At 42.6% G+C, this 27148-nt stretch overlaps 1 protein-coding gene across 2 annotated transcripts; it reads right to left on the bottom strand.

Annotated features, from left to right (window-relative positions):
• Positions 1 to 4058: 4058 nt before the first annotated feature.
• LOC142814533 (transmembrane protein 145-like) lies at positions 4059 to 27148 on the bottom strand. 2 transcript variants are annotated; one of them, XR_012894944.1, is made up of 15 exons: positions 26989 to 27148; positions 24389 to 24463; positions 22433 to 22507; positions 19435 to 19620; positions 17209 to 17290; positions 15767 to 15838; positions 14482 to 14631; positions 14209 to 14381; positions 11767 to 11939; positions 10868 to 10988; positions 10315 to 10374; positions 9505 to 9708; positions 9297 to 9368; positions 7513 to 7617; positions 4059 to 4212 (listed from the first exon to the last, which is right to left on the bottom strand). XR_012894944.1 is itself a non-coding variant. In XM_075893382.1 (14 exons), exons 1-14 carry the CDS (start codon positions 27088 to 27090, stop codon positions 4099 to 4101), a joined length of 1659 nt encoding a protein of 552 aa, XP_075749497.1. In that variant the 5' UTR covers positions 27091 to 27148; the 3' UTR covers positions 4059 to 4098. The 2 variants fall into 2 exon arrangements, 1 of the variants encoding a protein (XP_075749497.1); XM_075893382.1 differs by lacking the exon at positions 7513 to 7617.

Genomic DNA, 27148 nt, shown 5'->3' with positions numbered 1-27148 from the left:
GCTGCATTTCCGATGGAGGCGGAAATGTTGTAGGCCCATGTGCTCAGATTTGGGTGCACGTTAAAGAACCCCAGGTGGTCAAAATTTCCGGAGCCCTCCACAACGGCGTCTCTCATAATCATATGGTGGTTTTGGGAAGTTAAACCTCACATATCAATCATCATCGGCAGTGCCGGCTGTATTTTCGATGGAGGCGAAGGTGTCCGAGGCATGTGTACTTGGGTTTAGGTGCACGTTAAAGATGCTCACGTGGTCGAAATTTCCGGAGCCAACCACTATACGGCGTCTCTCATGATCAGATCGTAATTGTGGGATGCTAGACCCCAGATATTGCTATTAAATATTCTGTCGTGTATGTAGTGCAAACGAAAACTATATATATATATATATATATATATATATATATATATATATATATATATATATATATATATATATATATATATATATATATATATATATATATATATATATATATATATTCCAGTAGATCCTCCGTGAGCGGTCACAACGTGGTTTATTTCGACGTCTCGGCCTAGAGTCTGGCCTTCATCAGGATTAAAGGTACAGTTTGTTGGTGCTCAGCTTTATACAATCTCAAATCAGAGGGAAAGGAAAGAGGAAAAAAGACAGAAAAAAAGAAAAAAAGAGAAAAAGAATATAAGGTGGACTCGCCTCGGGCGCCCCCTTCCACTTCCCCCTTCATCCTCATATTGTGAAGAAGACGTGCCTGCAGCAAGCAGCATCGCCAACGCCCGGCTCTTTCGGCTCGTGCTGTTCTGCCCGCTGCTTGCGGACAGCCGGCCGACCGAACACTTCAGCACATGACGTCTTGAATACGCTACATGTGGGGATGTTGTGTTTGTGGTTATTAAACCACAATTCGGCGACGCCAGTGAGATAAAATATCACGTGGCCCAGCTTGTCGGCTTCATCCCACTTATTGTTGGCGCTCACCAGTTCGTAGTGCTCGAGCCAGTCTTCGACGTCGGTCCCATCCGCACCGCTGAAGACCTTCGGGTCCCGTAGCCTAGGATGGCCAGGGCAGTTGAACTGGGGCGAAGGCGTCGATGTAGTGGCGTTGTCAGTCATGACAGGCGGTAGCGTGCGGCTTCGCAGCTCCAGGGTGCAGCAACGGGGATTAACAGCACCTTCCACCAAATGTGAGGAGGTTTATTAGACGTTAAGGACAGCGACGAGACAGCGTGAAGAACCGTCCAGCGATCGGCACAGCAACGAACCGACGCACGAGCCGAGAGAGCCGGGCGTTGGCGATGCTGCTTGCTGCAGGCACATCTTCTTCACAATATATATATATATATATATATATATATATATATATATATATATATATATATATATATATATATATATATATATATATATATATATATATATATATATATATATATATATATATATATACCGTTACCCAAAGTACTACGAAAAGGTCGTCCTAGCATTTCGTTACTGTTTTACTATAATTTATGGTATGTGCACTAGTTATCCTCAGTGAGGTGTTCTCGCGTGAAAATTGTGCACTGCTTCGCTTGCTTGTGGTTGCTAAGACAGAAAAAAAAGTGTTTTTCGCAAGCACAGATGTCTACAATGCGTGAATTTTGTGTATATCGAAACTGAAAAAAAAAACATTTGATTTAAAAAATTTTTTAAAAGAAGAAGAGCAAAAAATAAACACAAGGACAACGTGTCCAAAATCAAAATGGCCCACATCTCTAACAGTACAACCATTATTTTAATTTTTTTATTTTAAAAGTACCTTACAGGCTCCTAGATATATTGTGTAGGGGGGATAATACAAGAAATATTTTGAACCTATGTAGTGTAGAAAAAGATAAAAGAATATATGAGAACAGCATAAAAATGTTACTTCACAGAAATTACTCAATTACTAAGTAAACAAAAATACTGAACAGAACACCTGCTTAGAAGAAAGGCGTACAATTTTGACCACCACTTATCTTACATTCATGTGATGACAAGACCTTTGTATCAGCAAACACGGGACAAACACCACAAGTGCCGCAATACGATGCTTCAATGCTTCAGTGAATAAACAACGTGCTTTGTTCACGCAATCTAACTAGTCTAAAACATTTGCGCTTTACTCATAGTTGCCAAAAATACTAGTCAGTTAAAACAATGCACCAAAAAACAAGCTTTAGGAGCTTTAGGAGCCTTTTGGAGCCATGTTCTTGCCGCCAGAGGCACCACAAGTATGAGGGACCCTGGGCCTTCGTCAAGCTTCTGCAACAGTTTTTGCCCAAGTGTCCCTCCATATTGTTTTTCTGGTATATAAAATTGAATTGAATTGAAATTAAATATTTGTCAAAGCCACCGATAACAAATTTTCTTTTTTGGGTGAAGCACCTTAGGGTCTAGGCTTCTAGGCACGTCATGTAGTGGCGATACATCATGTTATGACGGCCCATCATAAATGACCCTTTTGTTGCTTCCTCCTCCTCCCGCGCATTGGGCCTTTCGCTGATTCGCAAAAAGAGTAATTATGGCGTAGTGGGCACTTATGGCACAGTGTCAGAGTGTTGTGGCAAAAGGAGCGCTATGGGTGTTTCCAGTTACAACAAGTGCACTGCCGGTGCCCAATGTTGCTTTAGGTAGCTATGCTAGATCAGCATCTCATTGCTCCAGTTTGGCAGGCTTTGTTTTATAGAATGCAATAGTTGTTTTTTGGGCTTGTTGATGAATCATAGTGTTGTATACTCAATGAATGCCAATGCTAGCTTTAGTAGTTTATTATCTGTTGTTTATAAAGAGAAAGGGCTGCAACGTAAAGGGAGGGACAGCCGTATCACCAAGCGGACGCTTTGCGACGTCGCGCGTTTAGTGAGGTTTGTTGCGAACTCACGCGGCGACGCTTGGGACGTTGGCGTCTCATGTCACCATAGCGTACCAAGCAGTCACAGTGTGCAATGTCACAGTGCGTAATGCGTTCATTGCATAAATTGGGTACATGCCACTACTCGCCACCAGTCCACTAAAAATAAAGCAGGCAACAGTTTGCCCAGCAAATATCTGACGACGTTAATGCAGCTGAAAGTACCCTTCCCCACACGCTGCAGGGAACTGCAACCGGGCATGTAAAGAGAAAGGAGCCCCTTGGTGTATAAGCTGCGTCCTGACGTCGCATGGTGGAGCGGGGAACACCCTTCCCTACGTGCCCGGTTTCAAGTTTGACATCAGTGTCTTATCACAGAAATACCGCCAAAGGTATTAAATGCTTCGCCCGTCCCCAGGTCTCACGTTAGTGGAGCTGACACACCCTTTTCTATACGCTTTTCTGTTACGACACTGCTGTTTATCTCCTCGCAATTTAAGACAAACTTCATTAGCTTGTTCGCATCATTATTGATTATAATTGACAACCTATTTATGCTTGATGCGGGATGAATGACTTCTCTAGACGACCCCTGTCAGCGTGTGAGAATGGGGGGCTGGAAAATGCACCTGGGGGGGCCAGTTACTGTTCGGGTGAGGGAGCTTCTCTATTTCCTGGTTCTTTTCTCCTAATTTCTGTTAAGCTTTGCTACTCGGGAACAAGTAACTACCTGCCATTTCACAAACAATTTAAGTTCACTTTCTTGTGCATTCACTGCTGATCCCTTGTGTTGCCAGTCACTTGCTTTTATTAGCAGTCACAATTATGTGTACCTAGCGTAGCATCTACATTACACAATATACATCTTGAAGACTGCTGCAGAATTTCCGTGTCTTGATTATGTATGTTTCGTCAATATCATATCTCCCAATAAGAGATTTCCTTTTCGCCATGTGCTCTGGGATGCCTTTTTGTATACCTGTTTAAGCGGGTATATTTTTACATAATAAAAATAACCTGAAACTGAATTCACATAGGATAATATGCATGCACATGTTATGCGTTCGTCTTCAAAGTCACCGGAGCAGTGATAAGTGAAGCGCGATTGGGAGCACGCAAAAACACGCTGACGTACTCCAATGTCAGCACCAAACGAACATTCGGTGTTCAGAGTCTTCGTTGACGTAAGGTTGAGAACAGCCCGTCTGGTAGAAACAGTTTTAATACTGAACGGCGTCATTGGTTCATATTAAATGCTCCCGCACGGCTTGAGATGTACCGGGGGTGTCCTCACACGGCACCGTTGGTAATTTTTCGGGATCCTCTTCTGTGTGATGTGCAATATGTGTCGGCGATGGCTGCAAAAGAATCAAGACACGTGTGCGCTTAGAAGAGCAGCTGCCGTAATGCGGTTAAATTCATTGCTCTAATAGAATTCCTCAAGAGGATTTGGAAAAGTTCGCCCGTCGTCAAAACACAAAATGTGGATTATATATCATTTATAAAAATGTATCAAAGTTTTGATCTTAGTGGTTCGGGAGGGCTCGATAACGGTCTGGTGAGAGTGGCTTGGAGCGAGTCAAAGTCATAAAAAAAAGACAGCCAACCAGGACCAAGCGCAAGATACGTATTGTGTAAAAAATGCAGATTCTAGCCTTGTATACAGGATGACATTTTAAAGATAATCAAGCAAGATAGAGCACGACATTCATTTGAACACCAGTCCGTACCTACACACGGGTGAGCGGGTACATTGCACAGTTTGTCGTGCTAAGCACACAGCATTCAGCCAAGTGGACACATTATAGAGTTTCTCAAAAGTAACTAGAGGGAACGCTGGCGCTGCGATCGGTGATCGACCATGGCAATGATGGCTAGCACACGAATTTGCCCTGTCTTCGAACACACTTGTGGCTTTGTTTATTGTTGTGTTTTTGTTTTCTTTCGAATAACGAAACAGCATGTTGTGAACTTCGTGACCTGATTTCAGTTGGTATCCTAAAAGCTTAACAAGATTAAATGCAACTTCTGAACATCTGCCGATTGTCGTCTCAGGACAAAGCAACTCCAAGCCACGTGAAACAAAACGAAGCCAAAGGTACGAAGATTAGACGAATTTGTGCGCTACCCATTATTCCCATGCTCTCTGAAGCGCCGTGCGTTGCAGCTCCCATAAGCATTAGAGCGAGTTCCCTCTAGTGTATTAATAGAAAACTGTATATGTGGACACAGCCTCTCCTTGTGCATGTTATTCACAAAGAAATGATAGACATAGTTGCACATGTATGTGGAGTAGTTGGCAACGATTGTGCATGTTATTCACAAAGAAATGATAGACATAGTTGCACATGTATGTGGAGTAGTTGGCAACGACTTTATATGTGCGCAAGAGCTCTGGATTAGGAAACAGTCATCGCTACTTGCGGTCTTGACGCATGCTTAAAGAGATATGATGACATTACGAGACGTTAACCGCAGTTAAATTATCGCTAAAGTTTCAAGTTTCAATGATATCATATTCGAACATTTAGACCATTGGCACTTTTAGATTTGCTTCTGACACATCCCCCAACAAGAAATTATTCTAACTCATACGTAAAAAAAAACACAACATATTCACAGAGTGAATGATGATGAGTAAGGCGAAGTGTCGCAGGGTTTTATTGGTAAACCATAAATAGTCCGTCCGTCCGTCCGTCCGTCCGTCCGTCCGTCCGTCCGTCCGTCCGTCCATCCATCCATCCATCCGTCCATCCGTCTGTCTGTGTGTCTGTCTGTTTGTCTCCTTGGAACAGACGGACACGTGGACAGACACTTCGCCCCACTCATCAATCACTCCATTAATATGCTGTGAAAATCACTAGCGCCATCTAGTTATATTATTCCCAAAAACATATACACACAACGATATCTATAAAGCAACTCATAAACTAGAGGTGACTACGTACTACTATTACTACTATTACTACAGAGGAGGGAACGACCCACAGCGTAAGAAGCTTCGCACCTAAAACCCATTTGTGGTCTGCGCCGCAAAACCATGATATGATCACGAGAGACGTCGTCGTGAAAAGTGCTCCGGGAATTTAGACCTAATGGGGTTCTTTAAAGTGTACCTAAATCAAGGTACACCGGCCCCGTGTATTTTCACCTCCACAAGAAAATGCGGTCACTGCGGGTGGTGCTTGGTGCAAAATTACTCCTTGAGTAAACGCTTTGTCGCTCATGAGCTCTGGCAGTGCAGTGTGAATCGTCCTACATCGTGCAAGTGTTTCTTCGTTCCATGCCTGGAATACGAGTTTCATCCCCGTGCTTATAAGTGCAACACTTGAGTTGCTACGGACACGAACGACGGTCATGCGTTCATAGGTAGGCAACAGTGAAATGTCGAAATGTTAAATGACAAGTGACATCGAGAAGTTTGTGATATCGAAAATGCCTAATCACCTGCGAACTCATGGTCGATTATTGCATCAATTATTGGAAAACTGTGTATGCAAACCGCGTGCGTGACGGACGCATTTACAAGGGTCGCATTTCTTTAAGCTCACAGTAACGGAGTTTTTCGCGTAAGACGCCGCCACTGAAATGCGTTATTTATGAAAGTTTCGCTTAAAAGGTTGCCTATGATTATTAGGCGCTTTGTTGAGAGATGAATACACAATATCGTTTTTTTTTTTGCGGAGGGTTGCTGCGAGGATTGCCCGCTACAACGGCAGTTGGCACTGGCGTCAGTTCCGGTGGGAGGCCGGGTGTGTCCTCTCGGCAGCCTTGTGAAGGAACGCTCTCACGTTAAAACCAGCGTTACAATGGCTATCGGGGTGTAGAGTCATGCAGAGGGTAACAACACTCAAGTGCACACGTGGGCGTTTCCATCTTGAGTCCACAATTGCGCAAGACAAGAGCGTTTTTACGAGCCCTCAGCGCATTCAGATCTTTGATTCCCTAAGAGTTTGAAAAAAAAAAAAAACCCTACCAGAGCTTCAGTTTGAAAGACACTGACGCGGCAGTCAATTTCATGTAGCATTTGCCCGCATTCGTGGTCATAGAGAAATCAAGAAATTTATTATGACTACAAACTGATAGCATGTACTCTGAAAGCAAACTGTTAGTCGCTTAATTTGCTTTATTTTCCAGTATTGACGAGGATGTAACGACATTTTGAGAGAAATGCAGCGGCACACTGATATTGTACATTGAAATCACGTGAGCTTGAAAATCTTGCTTTCTTGAAAGGGACCTAAATAGCTTACGTTTAGCAATGAAAGGAGATTTGACAAACTCAAGTAGGAACGCGTACGTACAGTGCCTTCTGAACAGGGCATTAGAGTGGTCTTTGTAGACTTCAACGCAGAGGTTAGATAGTAAATTTTCAAATTACAACTATTCCTTTAGGAAGTAACAATATCAAGCAAACATTCATTACATATAGTAGTGCCGTAGTTAATGGGTCTGCGAAATCGAGGCTCAAGGTGCTAGATTTGATTCGTGCTGCCATCGAGACACAACTGTTTGCTTGCGAGCTCAGGAAATGGTGGAATGCGTAATAAGTTACAACACACAGTGTCAGAAGAATCGCAGGTGTGGTGATGAACGCAGGCACACACGCAACACACGCCGTGCTTTTTTTTTGTGCGGTCAGGCACAACAACACATACCCTTGCCTTTACAGTTGAGCACAGACGGTTGAGCGGACAAGAAAGCAAAAGAGCAAAGAAGAAAGAGTGGGGGAGCGACGAATCCTAAGATGTTCTAACGGGAGGCTGCAACAAAAGAAGCAGTAGTTGCTGTAGGGTCATTTACTCAAGTGTACGCAAGTAACTATACGTGTGATTAGTCTCTTTTTTCTGTATAGCATTGTCTCCAGACTTGACTGCATTTTCTTGCAATCAAATTTTGAAAGTTTATAGCACTTTGTAGGATGTTTGTATAATTGTGTATTATCCCGTATTGCTGCTATAATTGTTCGTTTACTTTGCTGAAGCATGTTCTTATTTTAATTGTGCACAGCGTTTGATTCACAAATGAGTGTGGACAACGAAGAATTTTAGTCATACTGAATTAAGAAATAGGAGACTTCCTATATTCGGTGCCTGTTGTTTGAGAGATATATCAAGCAGGAACACACTTTACGATCCTACTTTCTTGAAATTGAACTTTACGAAATAAGTTCGTCGTGAGGCATGGCAAGCTCCACCTTTTAAATCCGAGTGGCATCGTTTACAAACTACTCAGCGCGAAAAAAAAAACTTCTGCACAGATGTGCTATTTTCTTACTAGAAAGGCTGGTAAAAAGATCAGTTGACAAATGATTAGCCTTCCTAAACCCTGTATCACTGTGTTCTAATAATTCTAAGCAATCTATCGTTGTACTCGTGGTGCTCCAGCGCTGGATATGCACGTACTACGGCTTGAATGATAGTGAAACAGTAGTGTAATGAATAATCACTTCTCTAGTATAGATTGTGTTCTGATGATACTAGCACAGTCATTTGGATCGTAATACTACGACATTTCAAGCTTGCAAACAAACTCACAGTTTTCCCAGTTCAATTTATGAGGTTTCAATTACGTAAACTTGCTGTTCAAAAGTTAAACTACACACATCAATAACCTTTTAAACGTGATCATAAATATAAGAACTGATCATGAAGTATCAGAACTGAGGTCTGTCGAGTCAAACGCTCAGAAATAGAGACTTGATGTAGGAATTTTTCAAAGATATGATGTCCGCTTTCCGTGAACGCCCTGATAGATTGATTAACCTTAAGTCACCTCACTTTAAAAGGTCACCGCAGAGAAAAGCAATCAATGTTTTGTATGTTGCTTACCCATTTAGAAAACGAAAAACACCTCGTCCATTGCAAGAAGATGCTGGGTAAGCCGAAAAATTCCTGATAAGCGAGAATACAGGCGCTGATGCTGCTTTGAACTTCTCGCACCGACTCAACCTCGGGTCCCAGATTTCGATGACAGGGTCTACTTGGGACTGTATATTCTTTTATTCGTAAACATGGTTTAGATTATCTTGTAATGGAGCCTTGAAATATCAAAATTCCTAAAATTTTAATCAGTGATTGTTGTAAAAGTGGGGTAATCAAACTAATTCACGTTGACATTGATATTCTAATGTTACGGCACAAAAAAAAAATGAAACTTGATATTCGTTTTTCTGCTAATAATGAGCATGTGAAGGCAAAGTTGGTAGAAATATTCGCAAATAATAATTTACCGATCAAAAACTGATTTAGTGTTTCACATTAGAGCCCCTTTAATGAACGAAAGCATTTCTCCAATAAAGTCATGAAGTCACATTATGGCAATGAATGAGCTAGTAAACGCCACATCGACTTAAAATTTCGCATTTTAAAGACAGTAATAACACTGCCGTATCCTGATTTCAGTGTTTTTTCAGTTTGTCACTTCAAAAAAACATTCTTACCATGCTCCCTGCAGCATGTCCATTCAATTGGTCGAGCATATGAGTCACACTGAGTTGGTTAGAGTAGTTCTTCTGCAAGACAAAAAAAAGTGTTTCAATTAGTGATCGACAATCACAGATTCGGAACATGATTCTGCAACTTTATGCTTTCTGTTCGCGTATTTTTCCCCGCTAACTATAGCTGAAGGCAGTGGAATGGGCCACTCACCAAATGCTGCCAGTTGTTGTTTTCGTGTTCGTGCCTGGTTACACCGCCGAACAGTGTGGCGTAGTTGACCGCAGCGACAGCGGCGATCGAACCAGCTGGTGGCTCGGCGACCAGAGACTCCGTGGGCGCGTACGCGTGATGCGGGAAGCGGTCGATGTAGTTTTCAGAGATGACGCCGATGGTCGGGTGCTGTACCACGTCCACCTGGAAAATGCAACAGATAAATGAATCGGGGTCATTTGCGGTAGCTTTCCATACTGAGAGCAGTCGGAACACGCTGATTTGGTTGGCCATGAGGGAGAGAATGCAAGAAGAGGAAACGCAGGGAGGTTGACAAGACGATCATACGGCTTGCTACATTGCACACCGGGGATATGGAAATTGTGGACAGAAAGTAGAAGAGAGATAATACAAGCACTACCCCACATGCTCCACATCTCTGACCTTCATGACTTTACTGGTCGTGCAATCGATTGTGAAATAGTGACCATTAGGAAGACCATGGTTGAGCAATCGCATTTGCTGATGCACTTAAAGTGCCGCATTAAGAACCTTCTGTGACGCTGGAAATTTCAGGCTGATGAAGTTTTGAGCCTCCATCGAAATTGTCACCCACAGTGGTGGCAGCTCAAAGCAAACGAAGTGCGCGACGTCTTCATGTGTAGTGAAGGTTAACCAGCGTACACGGTTACATTAGGTAAGTAGGCAAACCAAAATATGAGTCGTTGCTAGCGCATGAACAACCGATCACTCTACGAGAAAAGTGGGTTAAGTAGTCATTGTAGGTTTAATTCCTTGATGTTTCTTTACCTGCGTTGTCCTCACGTGGAAAGGAAAATTCTTGTTCGCTTTCGATGGTCTTGTTAAAATCTGTAAATACAATGAACAAATGTAAGAATGACAAGGTATACACTGGGTATATTTGTGTTGTTTTACCGAGAGGATTCCTGACCTATACGAACTCTGAGATGACCATTTTTTCTTAATCAAACAATAAGCTGCCGTTCGTGCACTGACTTAAGAGTGCGAAGCGTGGTTGCTTCAAATGATGCCCTAATTTTTTATAATGACAACTTTTGCTCGCGAAAGTAAAAAAAAAGAAATGCTCGTAGCAGTAAACGTTAGGTAGGTCTTTGACAGTAACGGTGATTTCAGACGCCCATGACATACAAGCTCATAATATGTGTAAATTTTGTGAGAATGAAAGATGGAAGAAACAATACCGCTTGAACAAGAGATTTTTCTTCTTGAAGATGTTGGGGGAGGGGGGCGAAGGAGTGGTCAGAAAGGTTAATATGAAGATTTGTGCAAACATTTATGAGTCACAGCTATAAAAAAGTTCTGAAAATTGCGAGTAACTTACTAGAAATACGATGTGGGCGAAGAAGATGACCATCAGCTCTACGACATTAATGACCTTCTCCCGCATCCACTTTGGCACCACAAATGCTGCGATCAGGATGATGACAGGTGCCGACAGCAACCTGCGTCGAATCGCCATTGACTAATCGTATAACTGTCTCAAAATAGTTGTATTTGTACGTATATACACTTGGACGTTTGTGCAGGATATCAATAATTGTACCGTGCAGGTGATTCGGATGTGAATACAATCGCAGCTGAATAGATTTTTATCTTCATGCAGTGAGGTTGCAGTCAGATAAAGATATTTTTCATAAGTTACAAAGCAAAAAAAATGCTTGAGTACAAAGTTTTTTGGAGAATTACGTTGCATAGAGGTTAAGCGAGCGAACGCACAAAACTCTCAATGAGGGTATCGGAATATTTGAACGCAGAGAGCAATGCACACGAGGGTCGTAGTCAAGAGGGGCTCGTTCAACACATATGCATCGTGAGAAATATCTATTGTGTAAGCTTCGTTCAAACACGTTCTTTGTGAGAGATAGTATGTGAGGCTTCGCTCATTTGGTACACTCATATCGCTATGAAGCAGTCATCATTACACAATCAGGCAATTTTTATGTCGAGCTTTTTTCTTATTGCCCACAGTGTTTAGGAAAAATTTTGCTAAAACCCTAGCTGCTGTACTGGTGAGAAAAATGTCCCTGTTGATGAGAACGTAAAGTAGCCAGATACAGCAAAGAGCTATCTATAGATTCTCAGTACTACCTCGCTCACAATGCAGCCTCACTTCAGCAACGTTAAAGATCCTAGCAATCGGGATCGTATCGTACCTGATATAACTGCTCGATACAAATATACTGGAGATGCGTACTCGTGAAATCGTCAATAGACGCTCACCAGACTGTGTACAGGAGGAACAAGCGTGTGTAGAAAGCCGTCTTCTCCGGATAGTGAAGAAGCGTGAACACAGTGGCGTACACGAACCAGCCCCAACCGACGAGGCGCAACGCCACGATTCCGTAGCCAGCTGGGCTCTCGTAAATGTACAACACTTCTCCCGGGTCGAAGTACTGCGTGTACAATCCAATGTATTTAGTTAGTGAGGGGGTCGAAAACATCGTCACGCGTGAGCAAGGAATGCCTTTTGCTGGTTGTCTTTTGCTGAATGTCTTTTGCTGAAGGCAGGTAGGTTAACTTCTCCCTTTTGTTCGTTCCTTCCTTCCTGAGAATGAAAAGCTGTCTTAATCAGTTGACGCTCGTTTCTTCGTTTCCGATGTTTGGTTGAAAATTTAATGGCGCAGCCTCATTAGAGCGTTACATAATTGTGTGACAGTCCCAGATTCAATGACTGCGGCGAAGACTGGTACGATTATTCTTGTTTCGAATGCACACAAGGTTCAGCAAGGTTCAGCTACCATGCATTACCGTATATCAAAGCTATATGACAAGATGAATGGAATTAAGCAAAGTATGGAAGAAGCATAAAATTGTATATTTAATGGCGTAAGAGAAGTGTAAGTGAAATCGACCTGTGATTTAGTGCAAGTACTTTTACAGAATTAGAGCAGGTGATATCAGCATTAATTTGATTGAAGATGAAGTGGCGCTAATGAATGGTCTATGCGCCGCTGACCCGTTGGTTGCGGTATCGAATCCCTGTTGCGGCGGCTGCATTTTTGATGGAGGCGAGGGGGCTGTAGGCCCGTGTGCTCAGATTTTGGTGCACGTTGACGAAACCCAGGTGGTCGAAATTTCCGGAGCCCTCCACTACGGCGTCTCTCATAGTCATATGGTGGTTTTGAGCCGTTAAACACACATATCAATCAATGAATGGTCTATGCAAAGTCTTTTCTTTATTATAGAATAAATAGATTAAATGCCTGTACAAGGCATATTGTTGAGTCAGCCCAGTGGTGTCAAACACGTTTTTCGCTAGTGCACTGTGGCTTCAAAAGAAATAATTTTTAGTAGTTTGTTCAGGGGTAGCGTGAAAGGGAGTCAAGAAGGGCTGGAGCCCCCCTCTCACAATTTCGGCTTGCTCATGTGTCCCCCCCCCCCCCTTCCCCCGAGAGCAACGAGAGCAAGCATACACACCTATTTAAGCCAATAGGTGTTGTATTTTATACAACACTTATTTTAAGCGTGCCCCAATGAAGGAACTAATTTGTCGTGGCTGCCCCCACCTCCCCCAAGTTATTAGATCCAGGCTTCACCCCTGACGTTGCTGAAAAGCATTCGAATTATCTTCCCACCTATTTTGATTGATAATGGTTTGTACGGGTAAGGTAGCGAGAATGTACTGGTGCCTAGCAATTTTGTCCTGAGGCACCCCGTGCGGTCACTCCGTCTTGAGAACCATCGTGCAACGAAAGCTCTATTTCAAATGAGTTAAATTTTAGTTCGATTCCTCTCCACTCCGACCTCCTCGTTCTGACTTCACTGTCCCTGCTCTTGTGCGACCAAATATAGCGACGGCGGCCCACTAGCTAAAATCAGTTTGAGACCCCTGGGCTATTAGGTTCGTAGATACAGCACCACTTTTACTGCGCGAAGAAGACTGGACAACAGAAACAAAGAGGCAAACACGCAGCACAAATTTTACAATGGTTCATGGAAGTGGCTGATTTGTAGACTTTTCGTAACAATGAAACCTATGCTGTAAAATAATTTGTGATTGGGCTAGTTCATTTCCGAAAAATATTTGGAGCACTGTGTGTGTGTGTGTGTGTATGTGTGAATGTGCCATGCTTTAGTTGTATATGTCTTATGGAAACAAAACATCACAACCAGGAAGACTCACATTGACATTGTTTAAACACACGTACGTGGCAAACGCGTGCTCATGCTGTTTTTAACGAAGCATCACAGCAATAAATTACAAAACTTTAGCACATCGAATAAGCGTAACAATTTTTTTGAAGCATTTTCGATGGAGGCGGAAATGTTGTAGGCCCGTGTGCTCAGATTTGGGTGCACGTTAAAGAACCCCAGGTGGTCGAAATTTCCGCAGCCCTCGACTACGGCGCTTCTCATAATGATATGGTGGTATTGAGACGTTAAGCCCTCCATATCAATCAGTATCAATCACCCACCCAATCAATATCAATCAATTTATTTTAAATGAGAGTACGTGATGTACAGTTGCTCTTGCTGTTTTTAAACAAAATCATTGCAATTTTTCTTGCTCTGAAGCTTTCTTATTTTGATGGACTCATAAGCCACCTGCTTTTTTGAAATAGAAGTTGAAAACTTGCCGCTTCGTGTGCGTTTGCGTTTGTGTTACCATTCAGTAATTTTGGTGCATTCGGGCACTTAGCTAAAATCCTCAGTTGGTCTCACCTGACGTTCGTAGATGAAGAGAGCCGTGTAGACGACCACGTAGAGCGTCATGAAAGTCCCAATTTTGGCTGACGTGCTCGGCTTCAGTCTGCCTCGAGTCACAGTGTAGCCTTTCGCAACCAGAATCAACAGCAGGAGGAACACAAGCGTACTGCTTGACGACAGTACCCTGCCTGCGAATGCAGGATTGAAGCAAAAATAAAGCACGTTCAATAAGGCCTTTCTCAAACCTTTCGTATGTATTAACTAAAACATGTATTTACTTTCACGCACCGAGAAGTTTCAGTTGGGGAATGCCGATTCCATCATCAGCGTACATGGCGTAGTAGGTGACCAGGCACAGAAGGCTTAGCAATTGGCAAAGAACGGATACCATGAACATCTTGTACGTTGTGTGCAGGTAGCTGCGGGAAAACAGAACACCTGCAATACGGGAAAAAAAGGAGTGATAAGGAAAGCATATTTATGTTCATAACGTTTACTCTAAAGCAGTATGAAGTTTTAGAAAATGGTTTGCGTTTGTGCGGAATTTGCTATCTTTAGGTAATAAATGATGAGTCAACACGCTCCAGGGAAGACTTTAGTGCCGTCACTGACTCATATCGAGTGTATAGGTAAGAGATAGACATAAGTTTCACACGCCAGAGGTCTATCTATGTACGTCCTCATAAATAGGTCTTTGATCATTGAACTACAATTATTGGAACTTGGTATCTTGTGGACATTTTAATGATGAAGTAATTCATAACATAGGTCCATAAAAAACTCCAGTATTTAATTCTTTCTCGAAACTAGCAGAGACTGCAATGTTGTTCACTAAACAGCTGTCCGCAACACAAAAACTATAGCGTACACCACTTCTAGCCCTTCTCAAATGTCCTGCATGGAAACGTTGAAACACGGATTCTACGTTTTTCGTAATGTTTTTTTAATTGGTGGTTTAAAAACATCAGGAACTACTTGGAAGGGTAATGTCACCATAATCTTCAGATCACCGAAGCCTTGCGTTTATTCTGTTCTGTGCTGCTTCATGACCTTATATATAATAAAGGCTGGACGGTCAGCGCAGAAAAATGTTTATGCTTGCCACTTCGCAAGTTCGCATATAAAATTTCCTGCAGCATCAGTGAGGTGACAAGGCACATTTTGTCGTTGTGCGTCCTCTAATATCACAACGTACTTCTAGGGCACTCGTCCTTGCAGTGACATCAATATTTCACTTTACTACACATTAAGTTCCCTATATATTATGAACAGCCTTAGTGAGATGTATGCTAGCCATGCTAACGCATGCTGACAAAAAATACCTTAACACAGTGCGAAATTATTTGGGCAAAACTGCCATAGTAAACTGGTGCCAAAATTATTTGGCTTTTTGTGCCAAAATCAGCAAAACCGAAAGAACGTGCACTAAATTTGATAAGTGTTCGGTATCCAGAGGGACTTGTGGGAGATCTTAACCTGTGCGAATGTGTGCTGCGGTAACTAAAAGAAAAAAACCTTAATTGCTATGTCATTCTGCTATACTCACTAACAATAAAAGATTTATTGGGCTTACATGCTCCGTAGCAGCTGGCAACGAAGAGAATAATATAGACAAAAAATGCACCAATGTCGGTGTGGAGGATGTCTGAAACAAAGGCAAACAGAATAAAAAATTATATTAGTAAAAAAATGTCTATATTTTCTTGTTTAGCACTTGTAGAGACATCACTTACTAGTACATAGGTTCACATATTCTTTTTTATCGATATACTTGTAAATGAGAGATTGGCACTTTTGCCAAGTGCCAGCTACATTCTGTAGGTGAGATAACTGCAGATAAAATTGTACACAGACTATTAACTCGTAAACAGGCGTTTGTTTTAGTGCAGCAACCCTTGGTACATAAAGCATGGCCAACTGGGCATGTACCACGAAGCTGGCAGCCATTTAGCGCCTGTGTCTTGTGTGCCTTCACGAAGAGTGCGTTTTCTTCTTTCACCAAAGAACAACCAGCTAGCTCAAGGTGTTGCATTGTTTACTGAATTTCTGGAATGCGTTAGTTACACAAGCGCTCAATATATACACATAATCTCTGAGTGTGTTTACTCAGTTTGATAACAATATCACCATTCTTCATTAGATGAAAATCGTAGATTGCCTTTGTTGTCTTGATATCATGGCTGACGTTTCCACGAAAGGCACCCTCCTCTCAGTCGCCTTTCTCAACTGCCTCTCTCTCAATTTATTCTCTCTCTCTTTTCATATTTTAGAAACTATGTAGTGTAATAACACAAATGGTTCAGGGTCACAATGTGCTTAGGTTTAATATGACAACCATTGCAGATATTACATTCACCACTTACAGTTTACATGACTAATACCTAATTATCTGATTCATATAACTTAGTTCTCAACCTTCATAACGAGCATGCACTGTACGAGCACTTGAATGAAGAAGTATTCAAGGTGGAAGCATATAGAGTTAAAGAATGGAACGTGTAATGTAATGTAATAGAATAACTTCATTTAGATCTTTTGGCGAGTTAACTAGCAAGTTGCGGGTCGCTTCCGCGTCTAATGAGCCATATAAGAAATAAGTTAAATTGCCGTGCGTTTATGGCCGAGCGAATTCAGCTAGTGGCTTCGCCTAATCAGGTATTTTAGATGCACCTGCTCATTTGCCGCAGTAAAGAACGATAGGAAAGAGTACATTGGTAATCATGAGTTTGTGGTGCGGACTGTAGCCATACTTGCTAGACTTGCTTATAATTTCTATAATTTAACACTGTTTAGACACATTATAACAGTGAACTTTGTGCCACAAATGCTACATTTAGAGACGGTAAACAGATCTGTGCTTCTCCGAATAAATGCATGGCTAAAAGCACAAGGTTCTGAGAAGGTAATAAAAGTCTTAAAGTTATTTCAGGCTCTGTTGTGACTAGAAATGAGTAAAAAGATAACTACACATGTATATGCATGGATATTACAAAACAAATAAGTAAAGACACTCACAAAATTCGTCCGCCGAGAAATGCTTGTACCAGAAATTGGAATCGTCGTTGTACAGCTCCAGCATGTACTCGAGATAGAGACCCTGTGGTATTTAAGAAGAATGAACAAGCAGGGATCGAAGGAGAATGGTCCTCTAGAACAGGGTCACGTTTCTCCCATATAGCGCTGCATATACGTTCGGCACATTAGAATAAAAACAGGAAAGACAGGAAAGGCAGGTATGGGAACCAGTATACAGTGTTCAAACAGTGTTCAACTAAATGGGCAGGTTCAGCGCTTGGCTATTGCTTGACAGCATGCTAAGCGTCTATTGGTTAATGTACAAGTGCCTTTTGCTGTCTTTACTGTTTCCTTCTAAATTAAATTTTTTTAATGACCCCTCGCATCGCGCTACCCAAGGGACCATGGCTGCGCTGAAGCTTTTTCGTAACACTACCAAGCGCCAACAATTGCTGCCAGCTTATGTGTGATTGGAGGAAACAAACAACCAAAACTTTTATTCACCCCGATCGCTGGCAGCTTTCCTTATTGTTACCGAATGCTTGACTTCACTTCTCGGCCTGTCCTACGGTTGGCAACATAATGCATGGTGTATCGAGCTGCGTCTGCAGAATGAATCTGCTTTAAACTAATCTTAATTAGCGAAAAATTTAGATACTGCATTTGTTTGCGAGACTTCTTGTTGCTTACGATATTTTTTCCTAGTGGTTTAAGAAAAAAAAAGCTTTACCAAGGAAGTAGTAATGGTGGCCTCACTCAAAAGAAACTTATTTTGCTTGTTCCATCATCCACTCTAAAAGCCGGGAAATTACCTCAATTTTAGTTTGTGATAAAATATACCCGCTCTCGCCCTACGTGGAGTGCTACTACTAGCAACTAATAATCATATTAGAAATAAGATATGCTCCTTTTGTCCATTAGGTTTGCGAAAAGCCCAGCGCTGCAGGTTCACGAACGGGGTGATCGATATTCAACCAAACCTTACTCGGAAATGTTAAATAGCTGCGTAAATTTTTCATGAGCTGAGAGCTCTATTCCCGTCACGCTCCATGCCACGCTTAACAAACGAACAATCTATGCGGTTACAAGCGTTTCCTGAGACTACCCGTACATAGCGACCCGACACATGAGCAGGCAGTCGTGTCAAGGCATCGTTTATCCGGCTTTTGTTATTTCAATTTTTGTGGCGCTAATGTATTGATGGCCCTGGAAGAGCGCAGCAGCGCGAACGTGCAGACAACAAAGTTTTCAGCCTGCGTGATTTGCCCCAGTGACGAGCCTTTCGCCGAACGACGACGCCGACCGTTTTGCTTTGCGCCGTATGCAGTTATATACGCCAAGGTCACGCTCGAGCGAGTCGGTACGCGGACTGCTGACAATAAGGTCGCTCAATAGCAATCAATAACGGCCGCCCACTTCTGTTAAACAGATAGACGCCTGCGTTTGCGCACCCACAGCAAATCGTTCGATTGCGTGTAGGCTCCTTCTTATCTCCGTGGACTACCGATCTCTTGACAACACCCAGGCTGTCTGACAATGGTGATTTCGCGCACACTAAAGTAGTGTTTCTTCCGGTTGCAATGAGGTTAAGGGCTTTCTTCGCTATTTATGAGAATGGCTGGGACTAACTCGAGGGCGGGACGCGAACGCGCTCCTTGTCGCGAGGAAGCATATGAGCAACTTTTGAATGCCTAAGTAGAGAGAAATACCAAAAAGAAGTGGGAGTCCAAGCATAGAAAAAAAGAAGTGTTTGCTGTAGAGGTTGTGTGTGAAGAGGAATATGTGCCGAGACAGGCTCGCCGGTGTATCGATAGATGTACTTATTCTTTACAAAGCGGCCTTGTTATCCTTGGCGAACTTACACGCCAATTTTTTATTACACATGGATACATGAATGCACATAAGGCCACGGCACAGACTCAGTATAGTAGCGACAACATGTTGTTACCAGTAGCACTGTGTGGTGTTCTCCTGTGCCGTCTTATGTTCGTGTGTCGTTTCGCAGTCACATCAAATTCTTCATATGAATAGCTGAGAAGAACGCATTGCAACCCTTGTTAGCACGCCGAGGACGACGAAGATTTGGCAACCTATCGAAACGTTGATTACCCCGTCTGCGGCACCTATCTGCAACAAGTCCTGTTCATACAACTTATACAGATTTAGAGGACTGATCACTATTGGGAATAGAACGCCAGGATTACAGGTTTCAGCGGGTCAACTCACCTTGCTGGCATTGCAGTTGCTGATTGCAATGAACCACCATCGCTCCCGTGCCGACTTGAAACGCCTCTTGTCTTTGCACCGGTAGACTTCGTCGACGATGTCGCACTTGGACCATTCGAAGCGATCTGTCAAGTTCACTATTTGGCCGTTAGCTGCGCTGAGCACGGACTCCTTTTGTGGACAGCTCTGCAGTTAAAATGACGTCCACAAAGCGATCAGAGCAATAGAGAGTATTTGTGTGTGTGACAGAGAGAAGAAACAGAAATGAGAGGAGGTCAACGAGACGCACGTTCGGTTAGCTATCCTGCGCTGAAAGAAGGGGAAAGGGGGTTAAAAAGAAGGAAAAATGAGAAAGAACAAAAAGTGGTGCTTTAAAGAAAGCGCATGTTGACTCCACAAATGAAGTTTGCGTAAGTCAGTTGCTGAGCTTGACGTGTGCGCGTTCTAGGCACGATGTTGGGAGTGTATAGTAAAGAAAGCATGCGAGGATCGCAAATGATTGCACGATCACGGGCTTGAAACATGTCCAAAGGCAAGCATCGGGAGGGAAAACTGTGTCAACTTATTATGGTTTGACATGCGCAGGCTGTTAAGCCCGCCTTGTACTTAGTCACAAAGGAAGCGGTAATACAGCGCAAATTATATGTTGACTTGGTCGAGTGGTTGTTTAAATCGAGTGGTTGTTTAAAGAAGGCCCAAAACATGAAAAGTCAAAATAAAAAAAAATAAATTATACTTTTTCTAGAAGCTTCCTTTTAATCTATAACAAGTACGGTGATTTTTGTTATAAATTTATATATAGAGAATGCGTGGCGCCTCGCGCATCTCTTGTACAATAATCGTCGTCGCGAAGTATAGAACGAACACAAGGCTATACAAAGGCACATAGTACAACACTCCCAGGCTCGGTCTCAACGTTTTCGATACAAAAATATAACCATACAGCACGAAATCTAATAAATTACAAGTATTCACATATTTGAAGTATCCACGCAAGACATGAAAGTTCACTAAAAATTGTCATAGACAATCAGGTCACTTGGGAATTGTCTCCTAAATGAGGCCGCACGGTAACAGCAACAACCAGGTTTTCACAAGGAATTCTCCATGAAAACGGAAACACAAGAATCTTTTAGGAAGACAGCGGCTAACAATGACTCGAACACAATTTTATCAGATTTGATACTTTTGCGATATTTTAGATTCCTCCAAATGTTACACTACTGCACTCGCAACAGTATTTTGTAAATTTACTCTTTGCTATAGACCGAGACTTTCGCTATTGATGTGCGCTATACAGCCAAATATCTAAAGTTTTTGTAAACAATGAGGGATGCGCGACCAAATAAGCTGTGCTGTCGTTTGTCCAAGGAAACTTAGTTCCTAAATGGAGCACAGAACTCTCAGTAATGTAGCATTGATCATGGCGTAGAATTTAATGTTTTGACAAGGGTCAGCCGATCTTAAAAAAAAAAAGACATTTATAGGGTTCCTCTTTACAAGGTCAACACTGAGACCTTCCTGTGTAGAATTTGAAATTCCGACAGTCCTTTGCTCATATGAAGAAGCTGGAAGACATGAAACAACTTCTAGTACACTAAAAAATTATGATGCTCTCCGAACATTGTACTTTGGTTAGCTATTGATCAAGCCTTATTTTCTTGAGATGGCTTTCAGCTCTCCCATAGTAGAGTACTAAGAACTCTAAATCATTAACAACTTCTTCTAAACACGCACAATTGCCATTAGAATTAGGAGCTGATTAGGCGCGCCTCTACCATTATAAACGTGCCTGTTCGCTTCGCGTATGCATAGTTTATGCGGACGATGTGGCCGCGGATATAGGCGGGATGCCAAGTCCTGCCAACGGGTTAGGTATGCGGGTCGACTCCGGCGTCACTCCTTCAATCAGCCGACGGAACTGGGCATGAAGGCTTTTGCGTGGTTTCAAACCGCCAAACTAGCTTGACCACGAAACAGGGCAGCAGACGATCGAGCATGGTGGTGTGAAGTCAGAGAATTCCTTCTTTTATGAGTTCAGAAAGCTTTGATTTCTGGCTGGTCCTTCCCTCAAATGGCGGCGCCGGGAAGAATGCATTTAATATTTTTAGCAATGCGGCAATGCGACGAAAAGAATGAAACGGTGTGGGTAAGCAGAGTACCCCTTTCGGAAAAAAAGAAAACCATTCCTAGAATTACACCTCCTTGAGATTAACCCGACAACATAGCGAGAGGGGTTATGAAAAACAGTCTTTATGGTGGCAGTCTGGATATTGTGCACGCCCCGCAAATGTTCTCTGACGCCAACAATACTTGCGTGACCTTTGCAACGTCCCAAGGGGACCACCTATATAGGTGAAACCACAGAAAATGTTGATTGCACCTGAATATTCAGACGAGCTCGTACCCTTACTTTAAAACCAAATCAAAGTAGGCATCGCTCGTAACTAACAAACGGTCAGAAGTGACATCCGCATGCAGGACTTTCAAACAACACAATCATAGCGAGTTTATAAATGTTGTATCAGAAGTCCTTTAACTATCCACCAAAAATGTTAAGGTAGCGCTGGTGGGTGTGCTACTGCGCCATTCAAGAGGGAAAAAGAAAACATTTTCGCTGCTCAGCGGGTCTGTTCAAAGGACTTAGAGTCAAGAAAAACTCTTCTATCAACAATTCAGGCAAAACATCATTAATAATGTCCTTCAGTATAAAGCAGCAGTAAGTAACGGAATAATATCTATCCTTGTTTTTATGCGAAGAGAGTCAGCAAGTAAGATTTTAGTGAGCCTTTCGGATCAAAGCACGTGATTCGGACGTGCGTGTAGTAACGCTATTACGCTAACCACTCATTCAATCGCTGAAATTGGCTTGGTAGTGTAACGTATAGGATGTAGTGTGTGGACTCGGGGATACCGTGCAGTAATGTAGCGCGGTCGCTCACACTGTACACGCAGAGTTGCAACTGATCGCGTCACGATTTTGGTGAACACCTCATACCTTCGGCTTTTTGTAAACGGCAGGCCACTGGTGCTTTTCGTCGTAATACAAGAGCAGGTTTTGGGGGCCGTAGTCCTGCGAGCGAAAACGAACAGAGTTGGCAGTCACATTTATTACAACGACAAATTTCCCAGATCTTATTTCTACGGGATGAAAAATTCGAGAGACTATGACTCGATTCATCGATGAAAAGTGTCTGGCAAAACGAGTAATAGTAATCGAAAGAGGCCGTGCATCTGCAGCCCAAATGCAGCGCTTGAAAGAAAACTGCAACATACAGTAAAGTTCTAAACTTAAGAGAGAACTCTTTTCTATCCTTAGCGAATTACTTTTTCGCAATTCGAAAATCATAACGGTTGCCGCTAGGAGACGCTTGGGGGTGAAAAAAACACGCGAAAAGAAAGTGTGAACTACAAATTCCCGCCACCCTGAAACCCCCGCACCAAACGCCGTGGCTTCATAAATTTTGATGGTATCTACTAGGCTCTACGTAGCTCAAAATTATTAAAAATGAAACATGTTGTCCTCCGAGAGGACGCTAGACTAAACATACCAAGTTTTGGGGAATTCAATTGAGCCAGTGCGACCAAAATGCTTAATGTACACGTTTAAACCCACGAAGTCACGTCCACGTGGCGATTTAGGCATGAAATTTCAGTAAAAATTTGACCTTTGCTTTCTCTTTATAATAATTAACCGATGAGGAAAATATTGTGTCTGACTTCTCATAATACAAACTGATCATACCCATTCATGGTTTTGCTTGAGTGTCCCTTGAAACACCCTGTATAGCAATAATAAGGGCAGATTCTGCGTGAAACTTTGGGTGACTTATTGATTGATTGATCGATTGTATGCCTTGGTATTATAATTGATTGATTCATTCACTGCTATAAATATATCAGTGCTTCTTTTGTTGAAATCTGCTCCTTGCTTAGTGAGGAATTGAGAGGAGTCGTTTACACAGAACCATTCTATTCACTTCCGCTAGCTTGAAGGAGGTTGCATAAAGGACAAAATTGAAACTCAATCTATTTACTGCGGTTATGTTTGTTGTATGCGTAACAGATAAATATACTCGGATAAGCAGCCGAACTCTGCAATACAACTAGATCAAACAGAAAGCCTTTCCAGGGTAAGTTAAGTTAAATGAGCCCTTAAGCATTTGTCTCCAATAGACGCGGTTCGTCATTAGTGGAACTTAGGCACATTGGTGCGGTAGATGAAACCGATGTCGTCAGGGACGGCTTTAGGCTCTCCCACAGTCGAGTACTAGGTACTCGAAATCGTTAACAACGTTTTTTAAACACACAATTCGCTACAATAATGCGGTGAAGTTTTCCTCCGTGGACGGGACGGCTTTCTGCTCTCCCATAGTAGAGTACCTGGTACTCCAAATCGTTAACAACTTTTTGGAAACACACATATGCACTCCAATGGTCGTCTACATAGTACAGTAGAGCGACTGTCTCGAACTTCTTCTGGAGCGATAAGATTGCTTTTTGTCCAGCCGGCACGTTCTGATTATAAGGGACGCACACAAGTAAGAAACAATGCGTGCACCAGCCCTTTACCTCTGCTGGGCATGTAGCAAACATTTTCAGCCTAGTCGGTAATTTAGAAGTGTGGCAGCTTGGGATAGCTGGCATGACATGACGATAGTCGTTGTGTTCTTCATGTCCTTCTTGTCTCTTTGTCGTCGTTCTGTTCTCGTGCTAACTATCATCTAGTCAATAATGTCAGTGTTTCTATAAAAGGGTAACTAAGGTGTCAAAATGACTGTCTTGGTTGTTTCGTATATTGCACCTCTTTTGTGCGCTTCGCTTCAAGGAATGCCACGGAACACGACATTCTTTATGTCCACGTTGAGTCATCAAGAAATCGGCCAAGGTCATGGCAGGTGGCGATGAAATGTTAAAAATACTGCTACAGTTATTTTTGAGTAACCTTACTTACCGCTGGATAAGCAAACTCGTAAATGAAGTGACCTTGTTGCGACAGGAAGCAGAACCTCGTAAGAAATGCCCAGTTCTGCGGAGTAGACGAAACACAACAACTAAAACCAAAAACATCAGGCTGACATTGTTTGAAGAGTTGCAAGTGTCAGAATGATTAAATGATCCAAGGGCCTCAGCTGCAAGAAAAAATTCAGAAAGGAATTTGCTTCTTTGCCTATATACCTATTTAATGTTTGTAAACAGGGGTAGCCCCGTCGACATACTGAGTCCCTTGTAGTGACGTCACGGTGCGTAGGCTACGCCCAGCGCAAAGCTGGGCGGACGAAGAAATGGAGGAAGAAAAAGAAAGGGGGGAGCATTACGTCACACGAGTGAAGCCCGCTTTGTCGGCCCAACACGCGATCAAAACGTCAGAGTTTGCGGTAGCTTTTAGTGCTCTGGGTGCTTTTCCGTCTTTGAACCACCTGCATAAGCCGGCAGGCGTGCTATTCTGGACACTGTGTAATACCGCCATATTATCAAGTTTTGCAATGGCGGCATTTTAAGCCAATCAGAGAGGTCGTAGCAGCTCACTTGGCCAATTACTATCGATCAATGGCGGAATATGACAACATGGCGGAGTATTCAAAAATATCCAGAACATCACCACCGGTCTTCGCCAAACAAGCGCGTTGCGATTAAAAACTACCGGGTGCAGTACTCCAAAGTAACGGCAAGTCTCATTGCTGGCGTGATTTTGTGTAAAAGGTCACGTGTAGGGCCGACAATGCTGGCTTCAAAACGGCATGTCTTGCCAAGGCTACCCACTTGACGTCATGCTTCTTCCTTCTTTTTTGTCTTTCTCCATGACGAGCACTCTCTAAAGGCACTTTGCAGCTGGCATAGCAACTGCAAAGTGGCCTCTGAATGCAGCGTGTTGAGGGGCCTCCCTCGCGTTGGGGAGCTGGCGCCTACACATGTTTACAAACATGGTATAAGTATATATATTAGTGACACGAACGCTGAGATACACTCTTGCTTGCCTTTCAGGTACTTTTGTATAAAACACTTCCGGTTCTTGGAATATTTAGAAAATTCTTGTAAAAGACAAAGATGGTACGAAATCGGTGCTTCTGGTTTCAGTTAAAAGTTGTAGTGAATACACACGATGTCGCAGCATAACTTTACTGGGATAAGTGGCAGTTAACTACCAGGATAATTCATGAAAATTAATTGAATACACGCATTGAAAGAGCAGATCGTTTTCTTGTGGGCAGCTTGAAGTAGTGTGGCAGCTGGTGGAAGAGATCTCAACCAGGTGCTTCCTTCTACCCGACTTCTGAAATCCCCTTCAGCAGTACCACGAAACACAAAGTTAACCCTATATGAATGTACCAGGGCATGCAAACGCCGAGGCATGAGTGCCACTATGAGACACCTAAATGAGTGAAAGATTAGGATTATCCCCAATTTTTTATATACGTATTGCAGCAGTCAGAGCGATGATTTCATGTAACCAGTACTAACCAGCACAAAAACCTGAATAGACAAAGGCAAGTTCTGTTTTTTTAGTTCAGTATTTGTATAACGACTTTTTGGAAGATGCGCTTTTGAAAGCGCACTGATAGCGCTTCAGACTAGACCTATACCAGGCCACAGGGTAAAAATATCGGGGAGACAGTGCTGCGTACTCGCTTTTAATTTGCTTAGTCGAGTCATACCCGATGTTTGTTTTTCGCTTTTAAAACACGCACCTAATAGCGCGCCTTTATTCACTTACCCTCTTGACAATTAGGAGAACTTTTCTGTACCCGATTTAGGTGATGTAACATCTACGTCTAGTGAATAAGATATGATCAAACATTTCTTGAAATACGTTAGGCGACACGCTGTACAAACCCAACCACTATACTCTGCTCTGATCAATATATTGCGTAGAAACAATATCAAGGTCAAAATGTAGCGTTCTAAACAATATGCGGATGAATATACCATCTTTAAAGTATTCCTACACATCATGTAGATATCAAGTAACGCGTTCGTTATTGTTATACAATCAGTATTGGGAAACAGTCTCAGCGATATATATGTTCGAAGTACCTATACTTTTGCCGTCAAATGGGATATACAGTAATGCACAGAAAATTGCATATTAATTATAGTTTAGAACTCGAAGACCTTCATCCTACACAAGTTGAGTCATTCCGAGTGGACATTCAACAACAGGGTTAACGTCCGCCGCACGGGTGCGTTGTTGGACGGTATCGTGACAAAACAATGCAGAATGCCAGAGGGAAACAGTATTCTGGCAACCATAGTTACATTAGATGCATTGCATTCATTACAAGTTATGCCTACCCTATGTCTATTTCTCTCATTAGCGCACGTTATAAATATTCTCAGAGGTTGGCGGAGGGGGTCAAGATTGATATGTAGTGTCCCCACGATAGCGGCTGAGTATGAGTATTAGGGCCGCTTGATATGACAGCACTACAATTAAACGTTTACTGCACTTGTGTGGATCACCCCAAAAAAAGGTTTCCGAGAAAAACTAACCAAGTTGATTGTTTCTAAACATTTAGAATGAACCTACTAGGATTAAGAAAACCATTCACATACCTCGGACGTCCTGAGCACCCCACGGACAATTTTACCGCGGCAGGGTGTAGAGATAAACAGAAGGACGGCGATTACCTTTGGTACAGCAGCACCTGCAATCATTGCAAGCGATATATAACGAAGCAAAGCGCGCGTAAGCAAGCCACTTGGACTGGCTCGG

This window comes from Rhipicephalus microplus, chromosome 4 (genome assembly GCF_043290135.1).
Source record: "Rhipicephalus microplus isolate Deutch F79 chromosome 4, USDA_Rmic, whole genome shotgun sequence".
Taxonomy (NCBI): Eukaryota; Metazoa; Arthropoda; class Arachnida; order Ixodida; family Ixodidae; genus Rhipicephalus; species Rhipicephalus microplus.
This window is presented reverse-complemented; position numbering and strand designations above follow the sequence as displayed.

Bases quoted from the DNA above. Each gene is read 5' to 3' on its own strand.
- LOC142814533 (XM_075893382.1), bottom strand. From the start codon at position 27,090: ATGATTGCAGGTGCTGCTGTACCAAAGGTAATCGCCGTCCTTCTGTTT. The intron at 15,839-17,208 runs GTGAGTGTCTTT...CCTTTGTTTCAG, and splicing joins TTTCTCGGCGGACGAATTTT to ACATCCTCCACACCGACATT. The intron at 4,213-9,296 runs GTAAGAATGTTT...ATTCTTTTGCAG, and splicing joins GACATGCTGCAGGGAGCATG to CCATCGCCGACACATATTGC.